Source organism: Oncorhynchus nerka, linkage group LG23, assembly GCF_034236695.1.
Source record: "Oncorhynchus nerka isolate Pitt River linkage group LG23, Oner_Uvic_2.0, whole genome shotgun sequence".
Taxonomy (NCBI): Eukaryota; Metazoa; Chordata; class Actinopteri; order Salmoniformes; family Salmonidae; genus Oncorhynchus; species Oncorhynchus nerka.
In genome coordinates, this window is record NC_088418.1 from 26,284,233 (window position 1) to 26,308,845 (window position 24,613).

The 24,613-nt window shown below is 45.4% G+C and overlaps 1 protein-coding gene and 1 pseudogene across 5 annotated transcripts in view; one reads left to right on the forward strand and one right to left on the reverse strand.

Annotated features, from left to right (window-relative positions):
- The window catches only part of si:ch73-103b11.2 (putative leucine-rich repeat-containing protein DDB_G0290503), a 105,941-nt gene that overhangs the window by 75,931 nt on the left and 5,397 nt on the right, over window positions 1–24,613 (forward strand). For 3 of the 5 annotated variants that reach the window (XM_029629483.2, XM_029629482.2, XM_029629485.2), the window contains exons 9-20: window positions 1,051–1,161; window positions 5,003–5,059; window positions 5,196–5,264; window positions 5,372–5,461; window positions 7,543–7,655; window positions 7,817–7,855; window positions 9,294–10,101; window positions 10,200–10,316; window positions 11,430–15,302; window positions 16,287–16,434; window positions 16,545–16,650; window positions 21,271–21,430. In XM_029629483.2, the coding sequence (XP_029485343.2) occupies window positions 1,051–1,161; window positions 5,003–5,059; window positions 5,196–5,264; window positions 5,372–5,461; window positions 7,543–7,655; window positions 7,817–7,855; window positions 9,294–10,101; window positions 10,200–10,316; window positions 11,430–15,302; window positions 16,287–16,434; window positions 16,545–16,650; window positions 21,271–21,430 (5,691 nt within the window). Of the gene's footprint in view, window positions 1–1,050; window positions 1,162–3,515; window positions 4,342–5,002; window positions 5,060–5,195; window positions 5,265–5,371; window positions 5,462–7,542; window positions 7,656–7,816; window positions 7,856–9,293; window positions 10,102–10,199; window positions 10,317–11,429; window positions 15,303–16,286; window positions 16,435–16,544; window positions 16,651–21,270; window positions 21,431–24,613 lie in introns of those variants that run through there. The other 2 variants (XM_029629486.2, XM_029629484.2) reach the window with 2 other exon arrangements.
- On the reverse strand, window positions 1,889–3,201 carry LOC135564030 (general transcription factor II-I repeat domain-containing protein 2B-like; annotated as a pseudogene).

Genomic DNA, 24,613 nt, shown 5'->3' on the forward strand with positions numbered 1-24,613 from the left:
CCTTAGCGGTCTGGAGCAGATTTTCATCAAGGACCCCTTTGTACTTTTCTCCGTTCATCTGTGCCTGGATCCTGACTAGTCTCCCAGTCCCTGCCACAAAAACATCCCCACAGCATGATGCTGCCACCACCATGATTCACCGTAGGGATGGTGCAAGGTTTCCTCCAGACGTGATGCTTGGCATTCAGGCCAAAGAGTTCAATCTTTGTTTCGTCAGACTAGTGAATCTTGTTTTTCATGGTCTGACAGTCCTTTAGGCGCCTTTTGGCAAACTCCAAGCAGGCTGTCATGTACCTTTTAATGATGAGTGGTAGAGTGCTGCAGAGATGGTTGTCCTTCTGGAAGGTTCTCCCTTCTCCACAGAGGAACTCTGGAGCTCTGTTAGAGTGACCATTGGGTTCTTGGTCAACTCCCTGATTAAGGCCCTTCTCCCCTGATTGCTCAGTTTGTCCGGGAAGCCAGCCTTACAAAGAGTCTTGGTGGTTCCAAACTTCTTCCATTTAAGAATGATGGAGGCCACTGTGTTCTTCAGTGGTGCAGACATTTTTTGGTACCCTTCCCCAGATCTGTGCCTCGACACAATCCTGTCTCGGAGCTCTACGGACAATCCCTTTGACCTCATGGGTTGGTTCTTGCTCTGACATGCACTGTCAACTGTGGGACCTTATATTGAGAGGTGTGTGCCTTTCCAAATCATGTCCAATCAATTGAATTTACCACAGGTGGACTCCAATCAAGTTGTAGAAACCTCTCAAGGATGATTAATGGAAGCAGGATCCACCGGAGCTCAATTTTGAGTCGCATAGCAAAGGGTTTGAATACTTGCAAAGGTTTCTAAAATCCTGTTATGGGGTATCGTGTGTAGATTGAGGGGAATGAGGTTATAAAGCAAAAAATGTAGATAAAGCGAATGCTTTATATGAGCTGTAGTGAGTGTTTTTAGTAATATTTCATAGCCAATGGATTCATGTCATGTCGACCCTATATGTTGGGCATTTTCAGGAGCTATATGTTGGGCATTTTCAGGAGCTATATGTTGGGCATTTTCAGGAGATGTCATTGGATGCTGAGAAGGAGCATCGCGTTCCTGATGTGTCCTGCTCATTCAACTTCCGGAGGGCAAAGTCCCTGGACCGCCGAGTGACCGAGTCCTCTATGACTGTGAGTGCTGGGCAGTACTTTACCTTACGCAAGGTCACTCCACTGTACTTTATACTAGGTTACTTTACATTAGGTCACTTTAGTTTGTGATAGGTTGTTACTTTGCGCTAGGTCACTCCACTGTACTTTATGCTAGGTTACTTTACATTAGGTCACTTTAGTTTGTGATAGGCTGTTACTTTACGCAAGGTCACTCCACTGTACTTTATACTAGGTTACTTTGTGATAGGTTGTTACTTTGCGCTAGGTCACTCCACTTTACTTTATGCTAGGTTACTTTACATTAGGTCACTTTAGTTTGTGATAGTTGGTACTTTACCAAGGTCACTCCACTGTACTTTATGCTAGGTTACTTTACATTAGGTCACTTTAGTTTGTGATAGGTTGTTACTTTGCGCTAGGTCACTCCACTTTCCTTTATGCTGGGTTACTTCACTTTACTTAACACTAGGTTACTTCACTTTACTTAACACTAGGTTACTTTACTTTAGGTCACTTTAGTTTATACTAGGTCAGGCCTGGGCAATTATTTTCCATGGAAGGCCACATTAGAATACATTTTTGCCATCGTTCGATAAGCTCAAGTTGCAGATCAGTGGGAGCGTTATCCACATTGAAGGTGAAAGGAGAGGAAACAGTATGTGATTTTCCAACACTTTGAAATCCTCAAAACGATGAGAAAACTCAGTTCAAAGCACGCAGCAGCGATGTATACTTCTCCCGCTGGTCATCTGATAGGGAACAGACTAATAGTGTCGGAAGGTGGGTGAGATTGTTGTCATCTGATAGGGAACAGACTAATAGTGTCGGAAGGTGGGTGAGATTGTTGTCATCTGATAGGGAACAGACTAATAGTGTCGGAAGGTGGGTGAGATTGTTGTCATCTGATAGGGAACAGACTAATAGTGTCGGAAGGTGGGTGAGATTGTTGTCATCTGATAGGGAACAGACTAATAGTGTCGGAAGGTGGGTGAGATTGTTGTCATCTGATAGGGAACAGACTAGTAGTGTCGGAAGGTGGGTGAGATTGTTGTCATCTGATAGGGAACAGACTAGTAGTGTCGGAAGGTGGGTGAGATTGTTGTCATCTGATAGGGAACAGACTAGTAGTGTCGGAAGGTGGGTGAGATTGTTGTCATCTGATAGGGAACAGACTAGTAATGTCGGAAGGTGGGTGAGATTGTTGTCATCTGATAGGGAACAGACTAGTAGTGTCGGAAGGTGGGTGAGATTGTCTGCTTCTACTTGCCGGATCAGGAGGAGTAATTTTCCCTTGCAGGCTTAGACAAAGCTGTACATCTGATGTGCAAAAAGGCCCTTCTCTTGTAGTTTGGAATTCAGTTCATTCATGAGGGCCATGATGTCCACGTTGAAGGCAAAATCAGCCAACCATTCTTTATCTTGCTTTTTGCAGTTGAGGGAAATCCACATAATTTCCTTGCAGAGTTTTTGCAAATGAAATCTCCGACTTCTGGTCCCACACCCTTTTTAAGCACCTTCCCTCAAACTCAGACATCTCACGTTTGTGTAGTAGGGGAGGTCTGGATGACCTGACTCTGTCTCTTCCTACTGTGAGAAACTGCATGTGGTTTAAAGATTTTCCTCTTATGAAGTGTACCACTTTAGTGACTGAATCCACAACATGGCTCATTTTCAGAACACATTTACAGAGCACCTCCTGATGAATAATGCAATTCAGGAAAATGATTTTCTCATCTGGGTTCAGCTCAGCTACTTGATCTTGTATCCTTTTCAAAAGGCCAATGTTTTTTCCTGTCATAATTGGGCACCCATCAGTGGTCACAGTGGAAAAAATGTCAAAACTCAGTTCCTAGCTTTGCCACACACTTATTAACCTCCTCCAATACATGTTTCCTGTGGTTGTGCTCTTCATTGACTGCACTGAAGCAAGCTCTTCTATACGTTCAAAGTCTGAGGTTATGCCTCAGAAGAATATCAACAACTGCATCACTGGATCTCGTCCAGGGCCAAGGAGAAATAGTTGAAATCCTTTACCTTGACTTTCAACTGTTGTTCCATATTCTCTGCGTTGTCCTCAACACACCGTGTCACTGTTCGTCTTGACAGGGAAACATTTTCAAACAGCTATTTCTTGTCGGGGCAAAATTGCTGCATAGTCAATTAAACATTCTCTAATGAATTTGCCCTCAGCGAATGGCTTGCTATGTTTGGCAATTTTGTGGGACAGTACATAGCTAGCTCTCGCAATTCCGTCGTTTTCTGAATGCCGTTTTGTGAAAAGTCCTTGCTGCTTTTGCAACTGAGAAAGCAACTCTTTCGATGCACTTGCCCTCTGCTCAGAAAACGTGTTCCTATATTTCTCTGCGTGCTTCGTCTGGAAGTGTCAGGACAAGTTGTAGTCTTTCAAGGCAGCAATGCTCTTTGCACACTAAGCACACAGCTTTCCCTGATACCTCAATAAAGACATATTTCGATGGCCACTCTTGCTGGAACACCCTACACTCATTGTCTACTTTCCATTTCTTTGAAAAACTATTTTTTTTGCACAACTTCTAGTTTGCTACTATTTGTAACTGTGACGTGTGTGTCAGCCTGTCAGTCACTGTCTGTCCTTGTTATTTATACGTGCCTTCAAAATAAATGTCCCACAAGTGGTGGGAGTTACATCATTACACAAAGGACAGTATTCATTGGGCTTTTAATCTGAATAACAAATACGTTTCTCCAAACTTTACTATCGCAAATTCTTTGTGATCTAAGCATGATTCCGCGGGCCGTATTGAATCAGGTCGCGTGCCACATATGGCCCCCGGGCCGGCCTTTGCCCAGGCCTGTACTAGGTTATGTTACTTTACCCTATGCTACTTAACCTTACCCTAGGTTACTTTACTAACATATTACATGCATGGATCTCAGTGTTACTTAGATATGATCTGGGAACTGTCCCGGGGTGGTGTTAGTGGTCCTCCTGTCAACGTGTGGATGGTATGGCCGAGCTGCAGCTGCCAAAATACCCCCCCCACAAACCCCCCCCTGTTATAAATAGCTTGAGTGAAGGGTGTTAAAGCGCCAGCTCTTTGTGCAAAGACGCACAGAGAGCGAGGGAGAGAGGGAGTCAAGTGGAAGAGAGAGTGTGTGTTAATGAGTCTCCACCAGACCGTGGCCGTGCCACACCTGATGAGGATCAACAGAAACAAGGTAGGGGTTGAACGTAGCGCAGTTCCTGTTTGTTGACTAAATGGACGGTTTAGTTCTCGTGGTCTAACAGCAGACGTTCTTGGTTGCTGCTCAACGAAGCAAGCAGTGAGAGTTTGGCGAAGAAGGGCTCACTTGTTGTGGATCGAGTGGTCATTCATTGAGTCTTTCTGTGGATGAAAGCATAGAAGGGGTTCTCTTTCTGCACTGTGATTGCTATATTAGTTGAACGAATCCAAGTCTAATATAAATATAGCACTAATATAGATATTTTGGACATCTGAAGACTGTGGCAGTTCTGTCGTAATGGCAACATAAATATTTTTTTTAATGCATTTGCAAGTTTACTGTATTTCAGGGTTCAACGAAAGGTCGCTATTGGGTTGGGTGGGCCACTCTTCCCATTAGTCGAATCTGGGTGGCAACGTGGACTGAAAAGCTGTTAGCTGTTAGCTGCTGGCTGTTTATTGGGAGCATTGCAGTGAGCTGTCTGGCTCTGGACAAAAATCTGTTAGCTACTTTGTTAGCCGAGAGCTATTACATATTATGCGTAAATGACTACCGATAAAGCAGCGAACACTGGTAATGATAGCCATGAGCATAAGCTAGTTGTAAATCGCGTGTCATGAATTGAAGCTGTTGTTGTTTTTTGTTTTCAATGTAGCCAGATCTGTTGAATTTCAAGAAAGGATGGATGACCAAGCTATACGAGGATGGAATGGTAATATACTTTATGAGCAGGAATCATGGTTGTGTTTCTAAATGATTAGCAGTGCCTTATGACTTCTCTCATGGATTTACGTAGGAGAGTATGCTCTAACAAAACTAGTAAATGTGATTTATTTTTGACCTCCTAGTGGAAGAAACACTGGTTTGTTCTCACAGACCAGAGTCTACGATACTACAGGGACTCAATAGCTGAGGAGGTAAGACACCCCCCCCCCCAAAAAAAAGAACAAACAAACAATGTGTGCAGTGTAATGTTAATACTTCCCTTGACATTTTTCTTTCTCTTTTTGTTGTTTTCTTCCAGGCTGCTGATATGGACGGCGAGATTGACCTGTCCACCTGTTATGATGTCACAGAGTTCCCAGTACAGAGGAACTATGGCTTCCAAATCCTTGTGAGTGTTTTGTGCTTGTACTTTGCTCATCTATACCATCGATCAAACCTAAAATGGTCCGTACCTTTCCCATCTCTAACAAATTGTTGCTCAGCTGTGACCCTGCACTCTAAAAGCAGCATTGACAACATGTGGTATTGCCGGCGGCATTGGGTTTGGTCATTTCTCTTCCGAAACATTTATTTGTCCCATCGTGAGGGATGTCACTTGACCTGTCATCCCCCTGTGAGAGAGTGACATCATTGGATCTAAGTCTGCCACAGACGTTGCCCCCCCACCACCAACACCCGGAGGCCCTGAATAACATGTTTGTCTAACCTCGCTCATTCAAAAGACCAACCTGGTCTTACGTCGGCGCTTACTCAATGTTGGTGCCTGCGTGTTTTGGAAAACCTATTTTTCTAAAAATAGTTTTGAAGGCTTTCGCTATAAGCTTTAATGGCACACAGGATGGAATGTGTGACGACCTTCCATAGGAGGAGCAAGGTGAGGATGATGACCTCGCGATGCAACATTTCCCTTGACTATAGGCCAAACACTTGATCTCTTGGCGATGGGCCACATCCGAAACGTTCTCTCTAAGCACCGATGTCAATGCGGGAGACATGCCCAGATCTGAAGTTAGTACGAGGCCCCATGGACACATGACATCCATGTCGCTTCTGCTGTGGGATGGTTGTTGTGTTTACATTGGCTTAGAGCTGGAGCCCGCTCTCCTGGCGCTTCTCTGGTTATTTTCTGTTTCGGGGGTTCAGAAATAGAGCAGTGGGAGGAGATCATTCTCTCTTTGGCTGAGAACAACACCGGTTAAGTGACAAGAAATGAATAACTCCAGTATTTATAACACCTTTTAGCGCTCTGCATCATGGGCAGACCGGATGGAGGCCAGGAATGGGGCTTGACCCAGTGGGGGAACCACCAAAACAGAATGATGTAAATGAATGTAACATCCAGTAGAAGCACTTTGTTTTTCATTCATCGTAGGGCTGGGTGATATGGCCAAAATCTCATATCCCGATATAGGTCATTTCATAGCACCTATTAATTATGCATATCACGATATAGCACATTTTCTGTCAATTCAGTGAATAAAGTTTATATAAAATGACCAGATGTAAAGGCCTATTTCTTATTACATTTTGAATTATACTCAACAAATAAAAGGTACTTACTCATATTTGATTATTTCTCCTTTTATTTAGAACCTTTGCACATTTTCAACTAAGCATGTAACAATATATGTATGTTTGTATGTATGTATATTAATGTATAAAATATAAAAAGGTAAATCTAAAACACTTAAATATAGGCCTAAAATATATATATATATATATACACACATTTATTTATTTTTGGTGGCTTGCCTGTTTTACATGTTATATTGGCATTAATTCCTTTCACATAACAATTTGGTACCTTGGTGTTAGCACCAACTCACGAAACCCTCATTTCTCAACCGTGTAAATTGGGGCCATGTCTTTGCAGATGTAAGTTGTAACGGCAGCTGTTATCTCCTATCTTCGTCATTCTTTGCCATATGGTGGTGCGCGGTCAAAAGTCTAACGCAACGTCTGAGTCGGGGGTTTGTTTTGAGCACTCGACTGTACTTTTTTGGGTCTCATCCGTAGATGGACATTTTGTGGAAGAACGTAAAGCGTCGTCCAATTGACTAAAAATATTGCCGTAAAGAGTGATTTGCGACACAACGTAATAAACGATAGAGCATAATATGAAACGATAGAAAAACATCTATCGTCACACGATATGTATCGTCATATCGCCCAGCCCTAAATTCATCAAGGTACACTCGTTATAGTAATTCATTGTATTCACTGTGCGGTCATTGGGATAAGTTTCCTGTTGTGGTGTGAACACATTAGAGATGGGGAATGAGCACAAGATTTGGGACAGGATTCAGTGGGGGTGCATTTTGGTTGCTCCCTAACATTTTGGTTACTGACATTTATTTATTAGTTAGCTACTACTGGTCGATAGGAGTGCATCTTAAATAGTACTGTTCGTCACCGTCAGCTAGCCATTCTAACACTGTGCCCCTCCTGCCCTGCCGTCCCTTTGTCCAGAGTAAGGAGGGGGCGTGCACCCTGTCGGCCATGACCTCGGGAATCCGCCGCAACTGGATTCAGGCCATCATGAAGAACGCGCGGCCCACCATCGCTCCTCCCGATGTCACCCGGTAAGACTAACACACAGAGCGTGAGAGGGGAGTGTGTCGACACAACCCGCCACTGACGGACATAATTTCCTCACTTTTATTTACTCTCACTAATCTCTCTCCTCATCCTCCTCTTCCTCCTCCTCCTCCTCCTCTGGTATTTCCACCCTCTCTGCTTCCAGGAAAAACGTCTCTCTGAAACTGTCGGTTCTGAAGCCCAGGTTGGAGCGCTTGTGTGTTGATCCACGTCCCCCCTCTCCCCGTGATGTAATGGTTCAGTAATGCCTGCCTGCGTGTTTGTCGTCCCGCCCTGTGTCCTGAACATTGAGTAATGTCTCCAAGTAATACTGCTCAGGAATCCCGCTGCAGTACGCGCACCATCAGTCAATTGAAATAGTCATCTATCTTACCTGGCTCGATCAGCGTAGAAAACTATTGTCGGTTGATAAAAAGTGATGTATAGAGATAATGAAGAAGGGACCAAATGAGACGTATATGGTAACACTTACAGTATGTGTGTTCTGCTTTGATGAACCATGAAAAGGCAGCTGGAGCACGAGGGGAGACTCGTGTCAGTGCCACCTTGGTGCAAACACTGTCCTAAGTGTATCGCGGCAACAGAAGCATTACCGATTTTGTTGTCGGATCATTTTAACCCCCTGCGCTAGTGTTTCTGCCCAGAGGTCTTGTCTTTCACTGGGGCTCTTCATATGCCTATGGACTCTGTATTGGGTTCAGTGTTTTTTTCCCTAGGATTTTCTTCAGCAGGGGTGGCAACGGTAGGGGGGTTGGCGCATTGACATTCTAGCTGTTCCCATAGACCTTCCAGCTGATGAATATAGGGGGTTTAGTGTATAGGGTTTTACCCCTGTTTTACTGAACTCACGTATGGCTGTGCTGCTGTCCGACTCGAAGGCGGCTCCCTCGAAACAGGAATGTGGGATATTTTTGGCGTTCCTGCGTAGACAACTCGCGGACTTCTCTTCTCTTGGATTGTACCCCTCTCCCATTCCTCTGACCCCCCCGGAAATAGACTTTCCCGTCAGCCCACTTTTTTAGGTGCACACTCCCCATCGTGGTTTCAGTGAATGCCAAGCAGTGTGCAGATGACTGTGACCACATTCCCCCGCTCGTCTACTGTACAAACGGCTAAAGTTGAGAAACTGCAGTGCGCTCGGCTCAAGTCTCGGATTACAGACATGTCTTACGAAAGAGAAAGGCCAAATCTGATCTGAGGCCCATCGTGCACTCACTGCAGTTTGGCCCAATTCTCCCAGACTGCTTTAGTGCTAAAATGTCCCAATGTATTCCTCTCATTTGCTGTTGTGGTTTAAGCTTACTTTGTGAGCACAGAGATGTTTTGTTGTAAGTGAATAGTTGATGTTCTGTAGCAGTGTCTGTGTAGCTGAGTTTGCATGGGCTTCTTCAGCGCATTTTGAGGGCATCGGCATTGGTCACATCATTAGTCGTTATCTGGGGGGCGCAAGATGATTGTAGGTCAGGGATTCTGCACGGTCATCCTTGCTCAGGCCGATCCTCTCGAACGTGCTGATTTGTCTTAACACCCGTACTGAGCGTCTTAAGCCATCACTGACCAGTCTCTTTCTCTCTCTTCCTCTCCATTCATTTCCTTCTCTCTCACTCCTCCCATGTCCTCAGCTCCCTCCTTGAGGAGAAGGCCAGAGGGCGGGTGGTGCTGCATCCGTCTCCCCAGCCAGGCCCTGACCCCAGCCCCGAGAGCCCCCGGGTGGAGGTCCGGGTGGTCAAAACACAGAGGTCCGTAGACCACGCTCTTGCCACAGTCGCCACCCCCGCCTCGGAGCCACGCAAGAGCCGGGTCCGAGAGCGTAGGCGAGAAGGCCGCTCCAAAACTTACGACTGGTCCGAATTCCAGCCCGGACAGACGGAGGACCCCAAGAGGGACAAAGCACCAGATACTGTTGACCCCAGCTCTGCTTCTTCCTCTTCCACCACCTCTTCGTCCTCCTCCACTTCTTCCCTGGCGTCCTCCCCCGTCTCCACCACCTCTTCCCCGCCAACTTCCTCCTCTATTTCGGCCCCTCCACCCGGCCGGGGCTCCGCCGTGGCAACCAGGGAGGAGTCAGAGCAGGAGCGGGGGCGGCGGCGGGAAGAAAGACCACAGCGCTTTAAGCAGGACACCCACGCACCCAGCACGGTCACCACCACAATGACGGCCACTGTAAATGCAGTGGGGGCCGAACCGAGGAAGCCCGGGGAGTCCCAGGACCAGGGGAGGATGGAGGTCGACCACCCTGAGCCTGGTGCGGAGGGGAGCGGGGAGAGCGACGGCAGAGCCCCCGACGTGCAGGTGGAGATCGAGCAGCGGTGGCATCAGGTGGAGACCACGCCGCTCCGAGAGGAGAAGCAGGTGCCCATCAGCACCACTGACGCCTGCCTCACTGAGAGACTGCCCCCACAGGAGCTAGCTGCCCTGCTGGACAAAGAGGTAGGCTTTTATGTACACCGGCCAAAGCTTCAATTATTCTACTGTGTGTCATTCTAATGAGGAACCGTACTATATTCTAATGCATGTGAATGATGCAGCTGGGGCAGACCCAGAAGGAGCTGGCCAGGCTGCAGGAGCAGAACAACATGCTGCAGGAGCAGCTCGAAGATGCCAGAGGCAGAGAGCACAGTGCCAGGGAGGGCTACGTGCTACAGGTACCACACGCCAACAGTAGCTGATCACGTCTGATTAGTTGGATATTAGATTCAGTTAGTTGGCTATTATTACAACTTGAGAGATTACCAATCATGTCGCTTTAAATCATTTTAAATGACGTACCCTTTTACTGTGAGTTCATGTTTGGAGGGCTTTTATCGTTTGATATTCTGGCTCGTTTTCGCAGCAGGGTTTCGTATTCAGTTTGTGTATTACATTACTGAACATCTTAGGGTGAGACACAGTATTTAGAATCGAAGGCAATGTTCGCACTGATGGGAATACAAACTGATAGCGTGAGGTTGAGGATGTCGCGTGTGTGGCGTTTCTGACTTTGTGGTGTGTGTGTGTGTGTGTGTGATTCTACTAACAGGTGTGGGGTCTTAGTCCTTAAAAACCGATGTGCATGGTTGTGGTGGTCTCGGCATGGTTTTTCCCTAACTGTTTTTACGGAGTCTCACATCTACTGGGGGGGGGGATGATTGGTTTGGATTGATGCCGAAGGTAAGAAACTAGAGGAGCTTTGCCGCTGTGCTTTTTCTTTCTTGTCGTTCTCGCCATCCTGTCCTCTCAGCCTGGTTTTGTGCATGACTTTTTGGTGTTTGGGAGTATGCATGGTTGCATTCAGTTCTTCATTCATTTACAGTTCACGTTGCCACGTTCGCACATGTTGTGATGTAGTGACGCTGGATATTTGATCGTTTCCTCGTCACATTCGCCCTTTCTTTCCTTCAACGTGTATTATAAGTATGTGCGAGTTGAAATATCAGGGGCAATAAGAGACCATTTGACTCGTTTTAGTTTCACCATCTATTCACCGTTGAATATGTATCTTGTTCAGTCACTTTATATTCACCATTTTGGATTTTTGTTCCACCCTTCATTATATTTAGTTATTTTCCATTTTCACCCTTGAGGTCACCCTGAAAAAGCACAGTGGGAAGCTTGGGACAAAGCTTTTCAAAAGATATCGAAATATATCAAATCTATATTGAGATGGGAATGAAATTCCCGGGTATTTCCTCATAGCCCCAGAGATGTGGTTCACCGTAACTGTGGGGGTAAATAAAAGATGATGTCACTAATCAAACTGTCTCATCAATCTTTTAAAGAGCGGCACCTCGCCCCCCTCCTCCTCACCACACAGAGCGCCATGGCAACGTCTGCATAAGCTCAACCAAGACCTGCAGAATGATCTGGAGGCCCAGCGACGCAAACAGGACCTGGCCCAGCACCAGGTGCAGACTCTGAGGAGGAGCTACACCGATGCCCAGGACGCCATTGGACGCCACGAGGCTGACATCCAGGCCCTGCAGGCCAAGCTCAGCTCTGCCATGGCTGAGATCCTGGCCAGCGAGCAGGCCGTGGCCCGCATGAGAAACGAACTCAAGCTGGAGCAGGAGCGCTCCCGGGAGCAGGAGGAGGAGTGGGTGCGCAGCGACGCCACTTTGCGGGTCCAGCTAAGGGACAGCGAGGACAGGCTCCGGGAGGTGGAGGCCAGCCTTCTGGAAAGGAGCCAGGCCCTGAGGCATCTGGAGCGCCAGCAGGCCCTGCAGAGGGACCACCTGAGGGAGGTGCACAGGCTTCAGGAGAGGCTGGCGGAGGTGGCAGGCCGGCTGAGCGCCACCGAGCAGGGCCAGGCCCTGAAGGAGGAGCGCCTGAGGACGGAGCAGCGCTCCCTGCAGGAGAGCCATGAGCGGGAGAGGCAGAGCCTAGCCCGGAGGCTGGCTGAGGCAGAGTCTGGGCGGGCAGAGCTGGAGGAGAGGCTGCTGGAGGCAGAGCAGCAGGTGGAGGCTCTTCTGAGGGGGATGCGCGCCTCTGATGGAGACGAGGTCAGGGAGGAAGTGATGCGGCTGCAGGAGGATTTGGCCCAGACAACGGATGTGGCGGAGACGCTGAGGGAGAGCGTCCGCAGGCTGGAGGAGGAGAAGGGCCGCCTGACCTGCCGCTGCCAGGAGCTCCTCAACCAGATCTCTGAGGCAGACCGGGAGGTGACCAAACTCCGTAGCCGGCTGGAAACCGAGGAGGCCGACTACTATACACTGGAGCACTCCTATGAGAGGGCGTCGGAGGAGTTCCAGAAGATCAGCCGTGTGCTCCAGGAGAAGGAGGAGGAGATACGGCAGACCAAGGAGATGTACGAGAGACTAGTGGAGCGCAAGGAGGAGGACCTGAACGAGGCCCTCATCAAGATGGCCGCCCTGGGTAGCAGCCTGGAGGAGACTGAGCAGAGGCTTCAGGCCAGGGAAGCGCTGCTCTGCCAGATGGACAAGGGCCAGAGCGAAGCCTGCAGTGCGGAGACGGACCTGCAGGCCAAGCTGGTGGTGGCAGAGGACCGCATTGCAGAGCTGGAGCAGCACCTCAATGCCCTGCAGCTGGGCTATGCCGACCTTCGGATGGAACGCCAACGAGCCCAAGAGGGGGCTCTCCATGCTCGGGAAACAACCAAGGAAAGGGGCCAGTCGTCCTCCAACTCCTTGCCAACGAACACAGACTCCTCGCTGACCTTTGACTTGGGTTCCAAGGTGAAGAGCTCCTCAGACAGTGATGAGTCTCAAGCGAAAAGGCAGAGGATACGGTTCTCCAGCATTCAGTGCCAAAAATACATCCAATCAGAGGACCTGGAGACGAGTAATGCAGACAACACTTCCTCAGACATAAGCGAAGAGATTAGCCAAGAGATCAGCCAAGACTTCCAACTGTCCATGGAGACCAACTCTTCTGATATTACATTCCAGTTCTGCAGCGACCCAGAGAAGTTTATTTCCATCATAACTGCCCTGGAGATCAAGCTTCTGGCCACAGAGGAGAAGCTTAGAGACCTCACCCAGAAGCTTGAGGAGCAGCGGGTGGACCAGCCAGAGGGTCTGATGGAGGGACAAGGCTCCTGGGCAGGGACTGATTCAGAGCTCCAGGAGCTCAATGCTAGACTCGAACAGGAAGAGGCACCCAGCAGTGCCCTCCCTGGGCCAGTTAGTCAGATTACAGCTGCTAAGCACCAATACGCCAAGGCCCTAGTCTGTGTAGAGTCCAGTAGGGAGAAAGTCAGGGGTATTCTAAGTAGTCATTGCCCGGGCAGTACAGGGCTGCAGCTCCACACTTTGTCTGAGATCGAGAATGAGTTAGTTAGTGCAACATTGTACATTAGAGAGGGCGGGATGACATGGAATGAGCACCCGTCAGAGGTCACACAAAGTCCAGCCCAAGAGATTCACAAGAGCAAAGCATCGAATGAGGAAACGATACGACTCTTTGCCAAAACACTGTCTTTTGAGGCAATGGTTTTGAATAAGATGGCTTTTTTGATACAGAACCCAGACTCGGACCTTTTGCAACGTCTTATCGAGATATGTAGAGAGACTGAGACCATCAAAAGAAGTGATGGCGATTGTGTGGCAATTGTTTATGCAGATGTCTTGACCAGGAAGCTAATGTTAGAGAGTGCCTTCTGGGCCGAGGTGGAGAAAATGGAATCCCGTTGTGAATTGATGCAGGGAGAAAGCTCAGATGTTAAATCAACAGTGGCTAGTATGTCCCTTGAGGCTAATGTTACTGTTATCTATAACACCTGTGTCAAAGCTGAATTATCGCACTCTCTTCAGAGTCTTAAGAGCTTTTATGAGGAGAAGTTCAAAATGCTCAAAAGGGAATTGGCCCAAGCCCATGGGAGCTTACAACAAAGGGAATCTGCTTTGAAAGAGATTATCCAAGCTCCCAAAAGACTTGATTTGACAGAAGTCCTTCAAGACGTCAGTAGTGAGTTTGGCTTTAGTGAGGAGCAGAGTTTAGCTGACGTAAGTGAACTGACTCCCTATATGGAGCAGATTGAAATGGAGGAGGCACAGGATTTGGCTGAGGAAGTAGTGGATAGACACTTAGTGGGAGGCGTGCCATCTTGTAGCGTTGACTCTGTTGAGTCTCTGCAAGTTGGGCGAGACAACTTGGCCGCTGAGCTAGAGAGACAGGCAGCTATCCTCCACAGATTTTCCCAAGCGATTGAGAGCGGCAGCCATCCTGGCTTAGCCAATATTATCCAAGCAAACTCAAGTTACCAATCCACCCTCAACCTCACGGGTGGCTCCCTTTGCATGCGTGAGGCGCTTATCCAGGCCCAGGTGGCCTACGTAGCCTGTAGGCTAAGAGCCGACCACGAGCGGGACCTGGTCCGATATCGGCAAGCTGGCCATAGCATGGACGTACTTGTCCAGGAGCACGCCTGCACTGTTGGTGCCATTCGGGAGCGCTACGAGGCCTCCCTACAGGAGGAGCGCCAGGGCTTCACGTGTACAATGGCCTCCCTTCAGGATGAGAACCAGGCCCTGAGAGGGGAAATGGGCCAGCGAGTGGAACAGCTCTCCCAGCAGCAGGAGCGGCTGGCTCTCCTGGAGGAGCGCTTCCACAGGGAGACCGAGGAGCTGAGGCAGAGGCACCAACTGGAGCTGAGTCAGGCGGAGCAGGGCCGGGCCTCCACCGAGCTGGCCCTGATGGAGACCACGGCCGACAGCCAGCGGAAGCTGGAAGTCCTGCTGGTGGACATGGACACCATAGAGGAGCGCCACGAAGGCCACCTAAGGAGACTGGAGGAGCAGTTCCAGGGGCAGATCCGAGAGCTGCAGCAGGTCCACCAGGAGGAGATCCAGAGGCTGCATGCCCACTACACAGAGACCATCCGCTCCATCCAAGACCAAGAGGATAGCGGAAGCAAGGGCGATAGTAGCCCTGAGTCGGGCCACTCTCAGTCTCCACTACCCGAGGAGGTCACCCCATCCACTGAGCAGGCTTGGCCCATGGAGGAAGAGGAGCAGGGTAAGGGGGAGGAGGGTCAGGCTAGGGTGGCGACGGACCCCATGGTAGTCCTGAAGGACAGGATCCAGGAGTTGGAGACCCAGATGGACACCATGAGGGACGAACTGGAGACCAAGCATCTGGAGGGAGATGTGGCCAGCCTGAGAGAGAAATACCAGAGAGACTTTGAAAGTCTAAAGGTTTTTGTTCTTCCTTTCTTAATGTCGTAAATTGTAGTCTTCATGTGGTAAGCCCAGTAGTAGAGCATGACTGAATAGTTGGTTGCGATGGTTGTTAAAATCAGTCAAACTATGGGAATTGCAAACATTATTATTAGAATAATTTGTCATATTCTTGGGTCATTACATATGAAATCAACTGAAAAATCTCCTGAGTGGGGGAGGGGGCACTCTGATCCAGAAATGGCACTACATCCATTTCTCCCATGGCCAAACATTCATGGATACATTTGTAGAATGTGGTAAGGATGATTTGATGATTTCATATGGAACTATCCTATTAAATATTAGTTTGATGTACAACATAATTGTTATCCACAAAGTAGCATACAATACAAATGACTTCTATTGAAATGCAGCATTGTAGTCACTCATGCTTCAGAACCATACTTTTCTCCCGGTTACTCTATAACCATAATATATTACCCCCACACAGACGACAATGCCCAGTCTCTGTAACACGCAACATTATGTTTAGAAATATACTAAACGCTGAACTATGAACATATGCTGTTTTAGTATCTGAAACCAATTGCAGAAATGTTGATACACATGTTTCTAGAAAGACGGATTCAAATCTTATTCGATGTCCTCTTCTTTGCCCTGATAAAATTGGCTGCCTTAAACACACTCCCTCATACTAACATTGCTTGGCTTCTGATCCCCAAAAAATGCTTGCATGGCTTTCTCAGATGTAATTCTGCTTGCACTGGTAAATAATTCACCATGAAGACTCGTCAGAGCACATAACACAAATGGGACTGACGTCTCACAGACCGTCCCAAGTTAGATTACTCCGATCGCTTGAGCATACTAAATTTCATCATAAATCTGGTAAGGATAAGGAAGCGTTCTTCACTCAAATGATTTAAGGCCTTAATAGCATACTACTACGCCGTGGGGAGCTTTAAACAATGCCAACAGTATTAACCCCTTCTCCCCCAGGCTACGTGTGAGCGAGGCTTCACAGCCATGGAGGAGACCCACCACAAGGTCGTCGAGGACCTCCAGAGGCAGCACCAGAGGGAGGTCTCCAAACTACTGGAGGAGAAGGAGAGGCTACTGGCTGAAGAGACGGCCGCCACCATCGCTGGTAAAGATTAGCCCCTGCATTGACCAATCCCTAGTGTTTGCCAGATTTGGTTGGCTTTTTTTGTTTGTTACAATTGTAATGACTCTGACCGCTAGCTTTCTGTGTTCCAGCTATTGAGGCTATGAAGAACGCACACCGAGAGGAAATGGAGAAGAACCAGCGCTCCCAAATCAGCGGACTGAGCACCGATATCGACGAGCTGCACGAGCAGTATCAGTAAGTCCCTATTTTGGTTGGGAACACAACTGGTACGTAGCAGACAATGGCAGAGATTTGAATGACTGTAGTGAGCTCTATATAGAGAGACACTCGACACCATATGTATCTGAACAAATGTGTCATATGAGGCGACAGTACAGAATGTTGCCTTTTATTTGAGGGTATTTTCATACAAAACTGTATCTTTTTAGCCTTTTAGAAATGAAAGTACTTTATATATCTAGTCCCTACATTACGCGAGTTGTAGCGATGAGACAAGATAGTAACTACGAAAAACAATTGGATACTATGAAATTGGGGTGTTAAAAGTGGGTAAAATTCAATTTAAAAAATCTCTTATTGTATATTAAAGTAGTAAACTGTTTTAGTATTTGGTCCCTACAGACACTACAGATATCCTTACAGACATTGACTACATCGTTGCACACAATGACTGACTTTACAAACGTGTTGGATGCATTTGCATTTTTGGTTGTTTCTGATTATGTTTTGCCTAATAGGAACTGAAGGGTGAATAATGTTCTGTGATTTGAGTCACTTTTATTGTAATTAAGAATAGAATATGTTTCTGAACACTTCTACATTATTGTGGATGCTACCATGATTAATAATGGATAATAATGAATGAATCGTGAATAATGATGAGTGAGAAAGTTACACACACAGATCAGACCACCCTGCCCCTGTTGTTGGTAATGGTGAGCGGTTAGCATGTTTTGTTGTAACCTCTGTTGTTGGTAATGGTGAGCGGTTAGCATGTTTTGTTGTAACCTCTGTTGTTGGTAATGGTGAGCGGTTAGCATGTTTTGTTGTAACCTCTGTTGTTGGTAATGGTGAGCGGTTAGCATGTTTTGTTGTAACCTCTGTTGTTGGTAATGGTGAGCGGTTAGCATGTTTTGCTGTTTTGCCTTTGAGACCCCTCTTTCAAAGTCACTAAGATCTCTTCTAGGCATTGTAGCCAAAATGCTGGGCAACTAGGCATTTTTTTTATACATGACCCTAAGCATGATGGGATGATTTAATTGCTTAATTAATTCAGGGAACCGCACCTGTGTGGAACCACCTGCTGTCAATATACTTTGTGTCCCTCATTTACATCCTTTATTTTGGCAGTTACCTTTTTACCTTGCTCTAAATATGGCTTTTAGAATTGAATTGTTTGTTATAATATACTCCAGTCGTCTTTCTCCATTCAGTTCCTGTTGGGCAAAACATAACCCAAAACAAACAGCAAATGCATTCCATGAGTTTGTAGAGTCACAAGCTTGATGTAGTCATTGCGTGCTAGGAATATGGGACCAAATACTACACTTTTAACCACTTTAATACACTATAAGTGGATTTGTCCAAATACTTATGACTTCTTCAAATGGAAGGAATAGATACATTGTGCTTTCTTTTATAAACGGTAAAACAGATGATCGAAAATGCCCTCAAATAAAAGGTGACATTCTGTACTGTCGAGTCATGAAACATTTGATCTCAAATCAAAAATGCTGGAGTATAGAGAGAAGTAAAAAAATGTTAGCTTCACTTTCCAAATACATAGGGTGTTTGTCTACTTATGGGCCCATATACACTAATCAATCAAAGCTGACTTGTATAGCTAGACCTTTTTACTGATGCATTTGCTGCAAAGGTGACAGTGGCAACTGGTAAAAGGTCTCCTCGGGGAAGGGGGTTGTGTATGCCTTCAAAGTATTCACACCCCTTGACCTTTACCACATTTTGTTGTGTTACAGCCTGAATTTAAAATGTATTAAATATAAATTGTTTGTCACCGGGTCTACACACAATAATGTCAAAGTGGATTTCTGTTTTTTTAATATATATATATTTTTACAAATGTGTTAAAAATGAAAATCTGAAATGTCTTGAGTCAATATGTATCAATCCCATTGTTATGGCAAGCCTAAATAAGTTCAGGAGTAAAACATTTGCTAAACAAGTCACATACGTTGCTTGGACTCACTTTTTGTGCAATAATAGTGTTTTAACATGATTTTTGAATGGCCACCTCATCTCTGTACCCCACATACAATTAATTATCTGTAAGGTCCCTCAGTCGAGCAGTGAATTTCAAACACAGATTCAACCACGAAGACCAGGGAGTACGGCCTCAGAAAGTAGCCTCAGAAAGTAGGACACCTATTGGTAGATAGATTTTTTTTTTAAAGCAGACATTGAATATCCCTTTGAGCATGGGGAAGTTATTAACATTTTGTATGGTGTATCAATACACCCAGTCATTCCTAACTCAGTTGACAGAGAGGAAGGAAACTGCTCAGGGATTTCACCATGAGGCCAATGGTGACTTTTAAAACAGTTTGAGTTTAATGGCTGCGCTGGGAGAAAACTGAGGATGGATCAACAGAGTGAAAAGAAAGAAGCCTGTACAGAATAAAAATACAAAGTGTTATGTTTGGGGCAAATCCAAAACAACACATCAGAGTACTCTTCATATTTTCAAGCATGGTGGTTGCTGCATCAGGATGGCTCAACAACATTGTAGTTACTCCAGAATACTAACCCAGTTGACAATGTGAGAAGAAAGAAGCCTGTACAACAAGTAATACTGGAAAAAATGTGGCAAAGCAATTAACACTTTGTATTCAGAACAAAAAGATGATGCCGAAAGACATGGCAGCTCTGCTTCTAGCTCCGAAGCAACTTTACAGTATTTTTTTGTGTGTGTTATTACTTACATTACTAGCCCAGAATGTTTTTTGTGTTACTACATACAGCCGGAAAGAACTTTCGGTTATCAGAGCGGCGGTAACTCACCAGCATTAAGACCAGGAATACAACTTTCCCGAATTGGATGCTTTGTTCATACCCCCCTAGTATGTTATTCGCTTCAGTATCCGGACAATAAAGTAGATGAGCTTAGGGCGAGGATCTCCTTCCTGAGAGACATCAGGGACTGTAACATACTCTGTTTCACGGAATCATGGCCCTCTCCGGATATACTGTCCCTGTCCATACAGCCAGCTGGGTTCTCAGTACATCGCACAGACAGGAATAAAGAACTCTCTGGGAAGAAGAAAGGCGGTGATGTGATGGTGATAACGTACAGAAACCCGACCTAGAATACCTCCCAATCAAATGCTGACGGCATTACCTCCCAAGAGAATTCTCTTTGGTTATAGTCACAGCCGTGTATAATCCACCTCAAGCCGATACCACGACGGCCCTCAAGGAACTACACTGGACTTTGTGCAAACTGTAAACCTCATATCCTGGGGACGCATTTATTGTAGCTGGAGATTTTAACAAAGCAAATTTGAGGAAAACGCTACGGAAGTTCATTGACTGTAGTACTCGTTGTTGGCCCCTAAGTGTGTGCAAAGCTGTTATCAAGGCATAGGGTGGCTACTTTGAAGAATCTCAAATATAAAATGTATGATTCCATGTGTGTTATTTCATAGTGTTGATGTCTTTAATATTGTTCTACAATGTAGAAAATAGTTTTTAAAAATTAAGAAAAACCATTGAATGAGTAGGTGTCAACTTTTGACTGGTACTGTACATAGACATGGAGTCACTGGTCACATCAATAATGGCACACTAGTCTGTTAAATGTTTGCATACTACTTTACCCATTTCATATGTATATACTGTATTCTATTCTACTGTATTTTAGTCATTGCCACTCCGACATAGCTCATCATAATATTTATATGTTTCTTAATTCCATTCTTTTACTTTTGTGTCTGTTGTGAATTGTTAGATACTACTGTACTGTTGGAGCTAGGAACACAAGCAATTCGCTACATCCGCAATAACATCTGCTAAATATGTGTTTGTCACCAATAACATTTGATTTGAATAGTTTGTTTGGGGAAAATCCAATACAAAATATTACGGAGTACCACTTTCCATATTCCACTTTCCATATAAGCATAGTGGTGGCTGCATCATGTTATGGGAATGCTTGTAATTGTTAGGGACTGTGGAGTTTTTCAGGATATTAAAAAAAAACTGAATTGAGCTATGCACAGGCAAAATCCTAGAGGAAAACCTGGTTCAGTCTGCTTTCCACCAGACACTGGGAGATTAAATCACCTTTCAGCAGCACAATATCCTGAAATACAAGGCCAAATCTACACCGGAGTTGCTTACCAAGAAGACAATTAATGTTCCTGAGTTGCCTAGTTACAGTTTTGACTTAAATCTGCTTGAAAATTGATGACAAGACTTGAACATGGTTGCCTAGCAACAATCTTGACGGAGCGAAAAGAATAATGGGCAAATATTGCACAATACAGGTGTGCAAAGCTCTCCGAGACTTACCTAGAAGGACTCACAGCTGTAATCACTGCCTTCAGTTTTTATTTTTTTATTTAACTTTAACATGTATTGACTCAGTGGTGTGAATACTTATGTCCATTCGATTTCTGTATTTCATTTTCAATATTTCATTTTGAAAAAGATGTTGCTAAAAAATATCTAAACATGTTTTCACTTTGTCATTATGGGGTATTGTTTGTAGATGGGTGAGAAATATATTTTCTTAATACATTTTTAATTCTGGTTGTAACACAGCAAAATGTGGAATAAGTAAAGGGGTATGAATACTTTCTGAAGGCACTGTATGTACACGTGACTGTGTCTCAGGGAGGAGCTGCAGTCGATCCAGAGGGAGCTGGAGGTGTTGTCGGAGCAGTACTCTCAGAAGTGTCTGGAGAATGCCCACCTGGCCCAGGCCCTGGAGGCTGAGAGACAGGCCCTCAGACAGTGTCAGAGGGAAAACCAGGAGCTCAACGCACACAACCAGGTACACACAGAACACGGTTTCCGTTAGCCGGCAATTGTTTACCGGCCAACAATGACTGGGAGAAGAGAGAGAAAAAAACATTGCCAAATTACGCGTTTTGTTCATTGATGGAAATATGAGTCATGTAAAGATTTTACTGAGTTATAGTTCATATAAGGAAATCGGTCAATTTAAATAAATTCATTAGGCCCTAATCTATGGATTTCACATGACTGGGAATACAGATATGCATCAGTTGGTCCACAGATACATATTTTTTTTAAGTAGGGATGTGGATCAGAAAACCAGTCCGTATCTGGTGTGACCACCATTTGCTTCATGCAGCGCGACATCTCCTTCACATAGAGTTGATCAGGCTGTTGATTGTGACCATTGGAATGTTGTCCCACTCCTCTTCAATGGCTGTGTGCGAAGTTGCTGAATAATTGTGGGAATTTGAACACGCTGTCGTACACGTCAATCCAGAGCATTCCAAACATGCTCAATGGGTGACATGTCTGGTGAGTATGTTGGCCATGGAAGAACTGGGACATTTTCAGCTTCCAGGAATTGTGTACAGATCCTTACGACATGGGTCCTTGCATTATCATGCTGAAACAGGTGATGGTGGTAGATGAATGACACGACAATGGGATCTCCGTGCTTTCAAATTGCCATTGATAAAATGAAGTTGTGTTAATTGTCCGTAGCTTATACCTGCCCATACCATAACCCCACCACCACCATTGGGCACTCTGTTCACAACATTGACATCAGCAAACCGCTCACCTACACAACTCCATACACGCTGTCTGCCATCTGCCCGGTAGGGTTGAAACCGGGATCCATATGTGAAGAGCACACTTCTACCGGGTTCCAGTGGCTATCGAAGGTGAGCATTTGCCCACTGGAGTCGGTTGCAGTGAGGCCGAACTGCAGTCAGGTCAAGACCCTGGTGAGGATGACGAGCATGCAGATGAGCTTCCCTGAGACTGTTTATGACAATTTGTGTAGAAATTATTCGGTTGTGCCAACCTATAGTTTCATCAGCTGTCTGGTGGTGACTGGTCTCAGACGATCCCGCAGGAGATGAAGTCAGATGTGGAGGCCCTGGGCTGGCATCGTTACACATGGTCTGCAGTTGTGAGGCCAGTTGGATGTACTGCCAACTTTGGAGGTTTATGGTAGAGAAATTAACATTAAATTCTCTGGCATCAGCTCTGGTGGACATTCCTGCACATTCCTGCATTGCCTTGTGTGGCAAAACTGCACATTTTAGAGTGGCCTTTTAATATCCCCAGCACAAGGTGCACCTGTGTAATGATCCTGCTGTTTAATCAGCTTCTTGATATGGGCCACCTGTAAAGTGGCTGGATTATCTTGGCAGAGAAATGGTCACTAACAGGAATGCAAACAAATTTGTGCCAAAGATTTGAGAGAAATAAGCATTTTGTGTGTATGGAACATTTTCTGGGCTCTTATTTCAACTCATGACACGCTTTACGTGTTGCGTTTATATTTTGTTTAGTATAACTGTAAAAAATATAATTTAGCTGTTTGATTAAACATTTTAGGACCCTTGTTGGTATCGTTTTGTTGGGGGGTTTGGGACCCCTGTAGGTATCACTTTTAATTTAATTTTTTTATTGTTGCTTGATAAAATAATGAATTTGGCCTTTACTACTATACTGTAGCCCATGGAATACATTGAATAAAATGTTAATAAGTGGCAAAACAGAGTCAAAAACTAAATCATAAGGAATAAGGTTTTGAAGTATCTTTCCTGTATCTAGAAGAAATCTTATTTTGCCACAAAAACTACATCCATACTTCCATTAATAAAAAATAAAAACAGTACCATTTACATTCAGATGAGTCCCGTGACACTTGTGGGGGTTGTAGAGCAAAACGGAGAACACCATGGTCTTAGATTTTTAGCCTAAACAGTTAGGACGCTACAGACAGAAATTGGCACATCGGCAGTACCGACTTCAGACGAGTCCCGTGGGGGTTGTAGAGCAAAACGGAGAACACATTCGTGTTTGTGAGTCATCTTTTCATTGGTATGTAGACGACATTCCCTTCGGACTGCTGCTCGGAGAAGTACGAGATTGAACTTCACTCAGCTTTCTAGAGTTTACCTTTCAGTTTACAACGTCATCCACGTTTCGTGTACTGTGGGAATTGTGCTCGAATCAATGCAATATAAGCCACTTTCAATGTAACATACCGAAAGAAAATGAACTATGCAAGACTTAGTTTTGCATACTAACTGTGCAAGAGATTTTCTTTGAAGGCAGAGCGCATTGGAGTAGGATTCTGTTGCATTGATATGCACAACTCAGGCCCGTACTCTACACAGACAGGTGAGCCATAACCAATCCGAGCTGCAGTAGGCCTAAATGCAAATAGCCATTGCCATATATGGATTTGTGCCATTCACCTTGAACTGGACTGTGTTTACAGTATGAGCGGTCACGAGTAAATGTGCTTGTTTTGAGGTCAAAGCGAGAGCTGCATGTAGCCACCTGTGCACATTTGTTCATATTCAGTGCTAGTTAGTGAGTTCTTTTGATTTCTTAAAGAGGTGGTGTGGATATTTTGAGACTCTTGATTACGCTAAGTAGCCAATAGAGGGTAGTATGATTTGACTGATTCACTGTAATAATGACATAATAATGCATTGTATTTTGCAATGCGATTTCTTGCATCAAACAATGCAACATGTTCAGTCACCACCTTATCTGAAGGACAAGTGGATAAACAGGTTTAATGGAATGTAGGCCTACATTAAACACCACACATTTGCTGCTTCAGTAGGCTGAATGATAGAACAGCTTTTTCCATGCTAAAATGTTATGGGATGCATTTTCTCCATTTGTTTTTGATGGTAGGCCACTCTGGATGGCCTACATTATGATCAAATAGCCACAGTAACCTACTTGTTCGCTGTAACTGTAACTTAAAGCGAGTACAGCCTCAGTGTTCACAGACGAGTTGCGCAGAATTTTCACAATGTTCAAGTTTGCGCTTAGCAGACCTGAAATTTGCTCAGTGACAAAAAAAATTTTTTTTTGAGGGGACATTGTTTTTGTAGGCCAAAATCGTTAGGACGCTGCAGACGTTTTCGTGAGAAGCCGGAATTTTTTGGGACGTCTCATGGTCTTCCAAACACTGCTGTGGCTCGGTCACCTTCCCCCACAG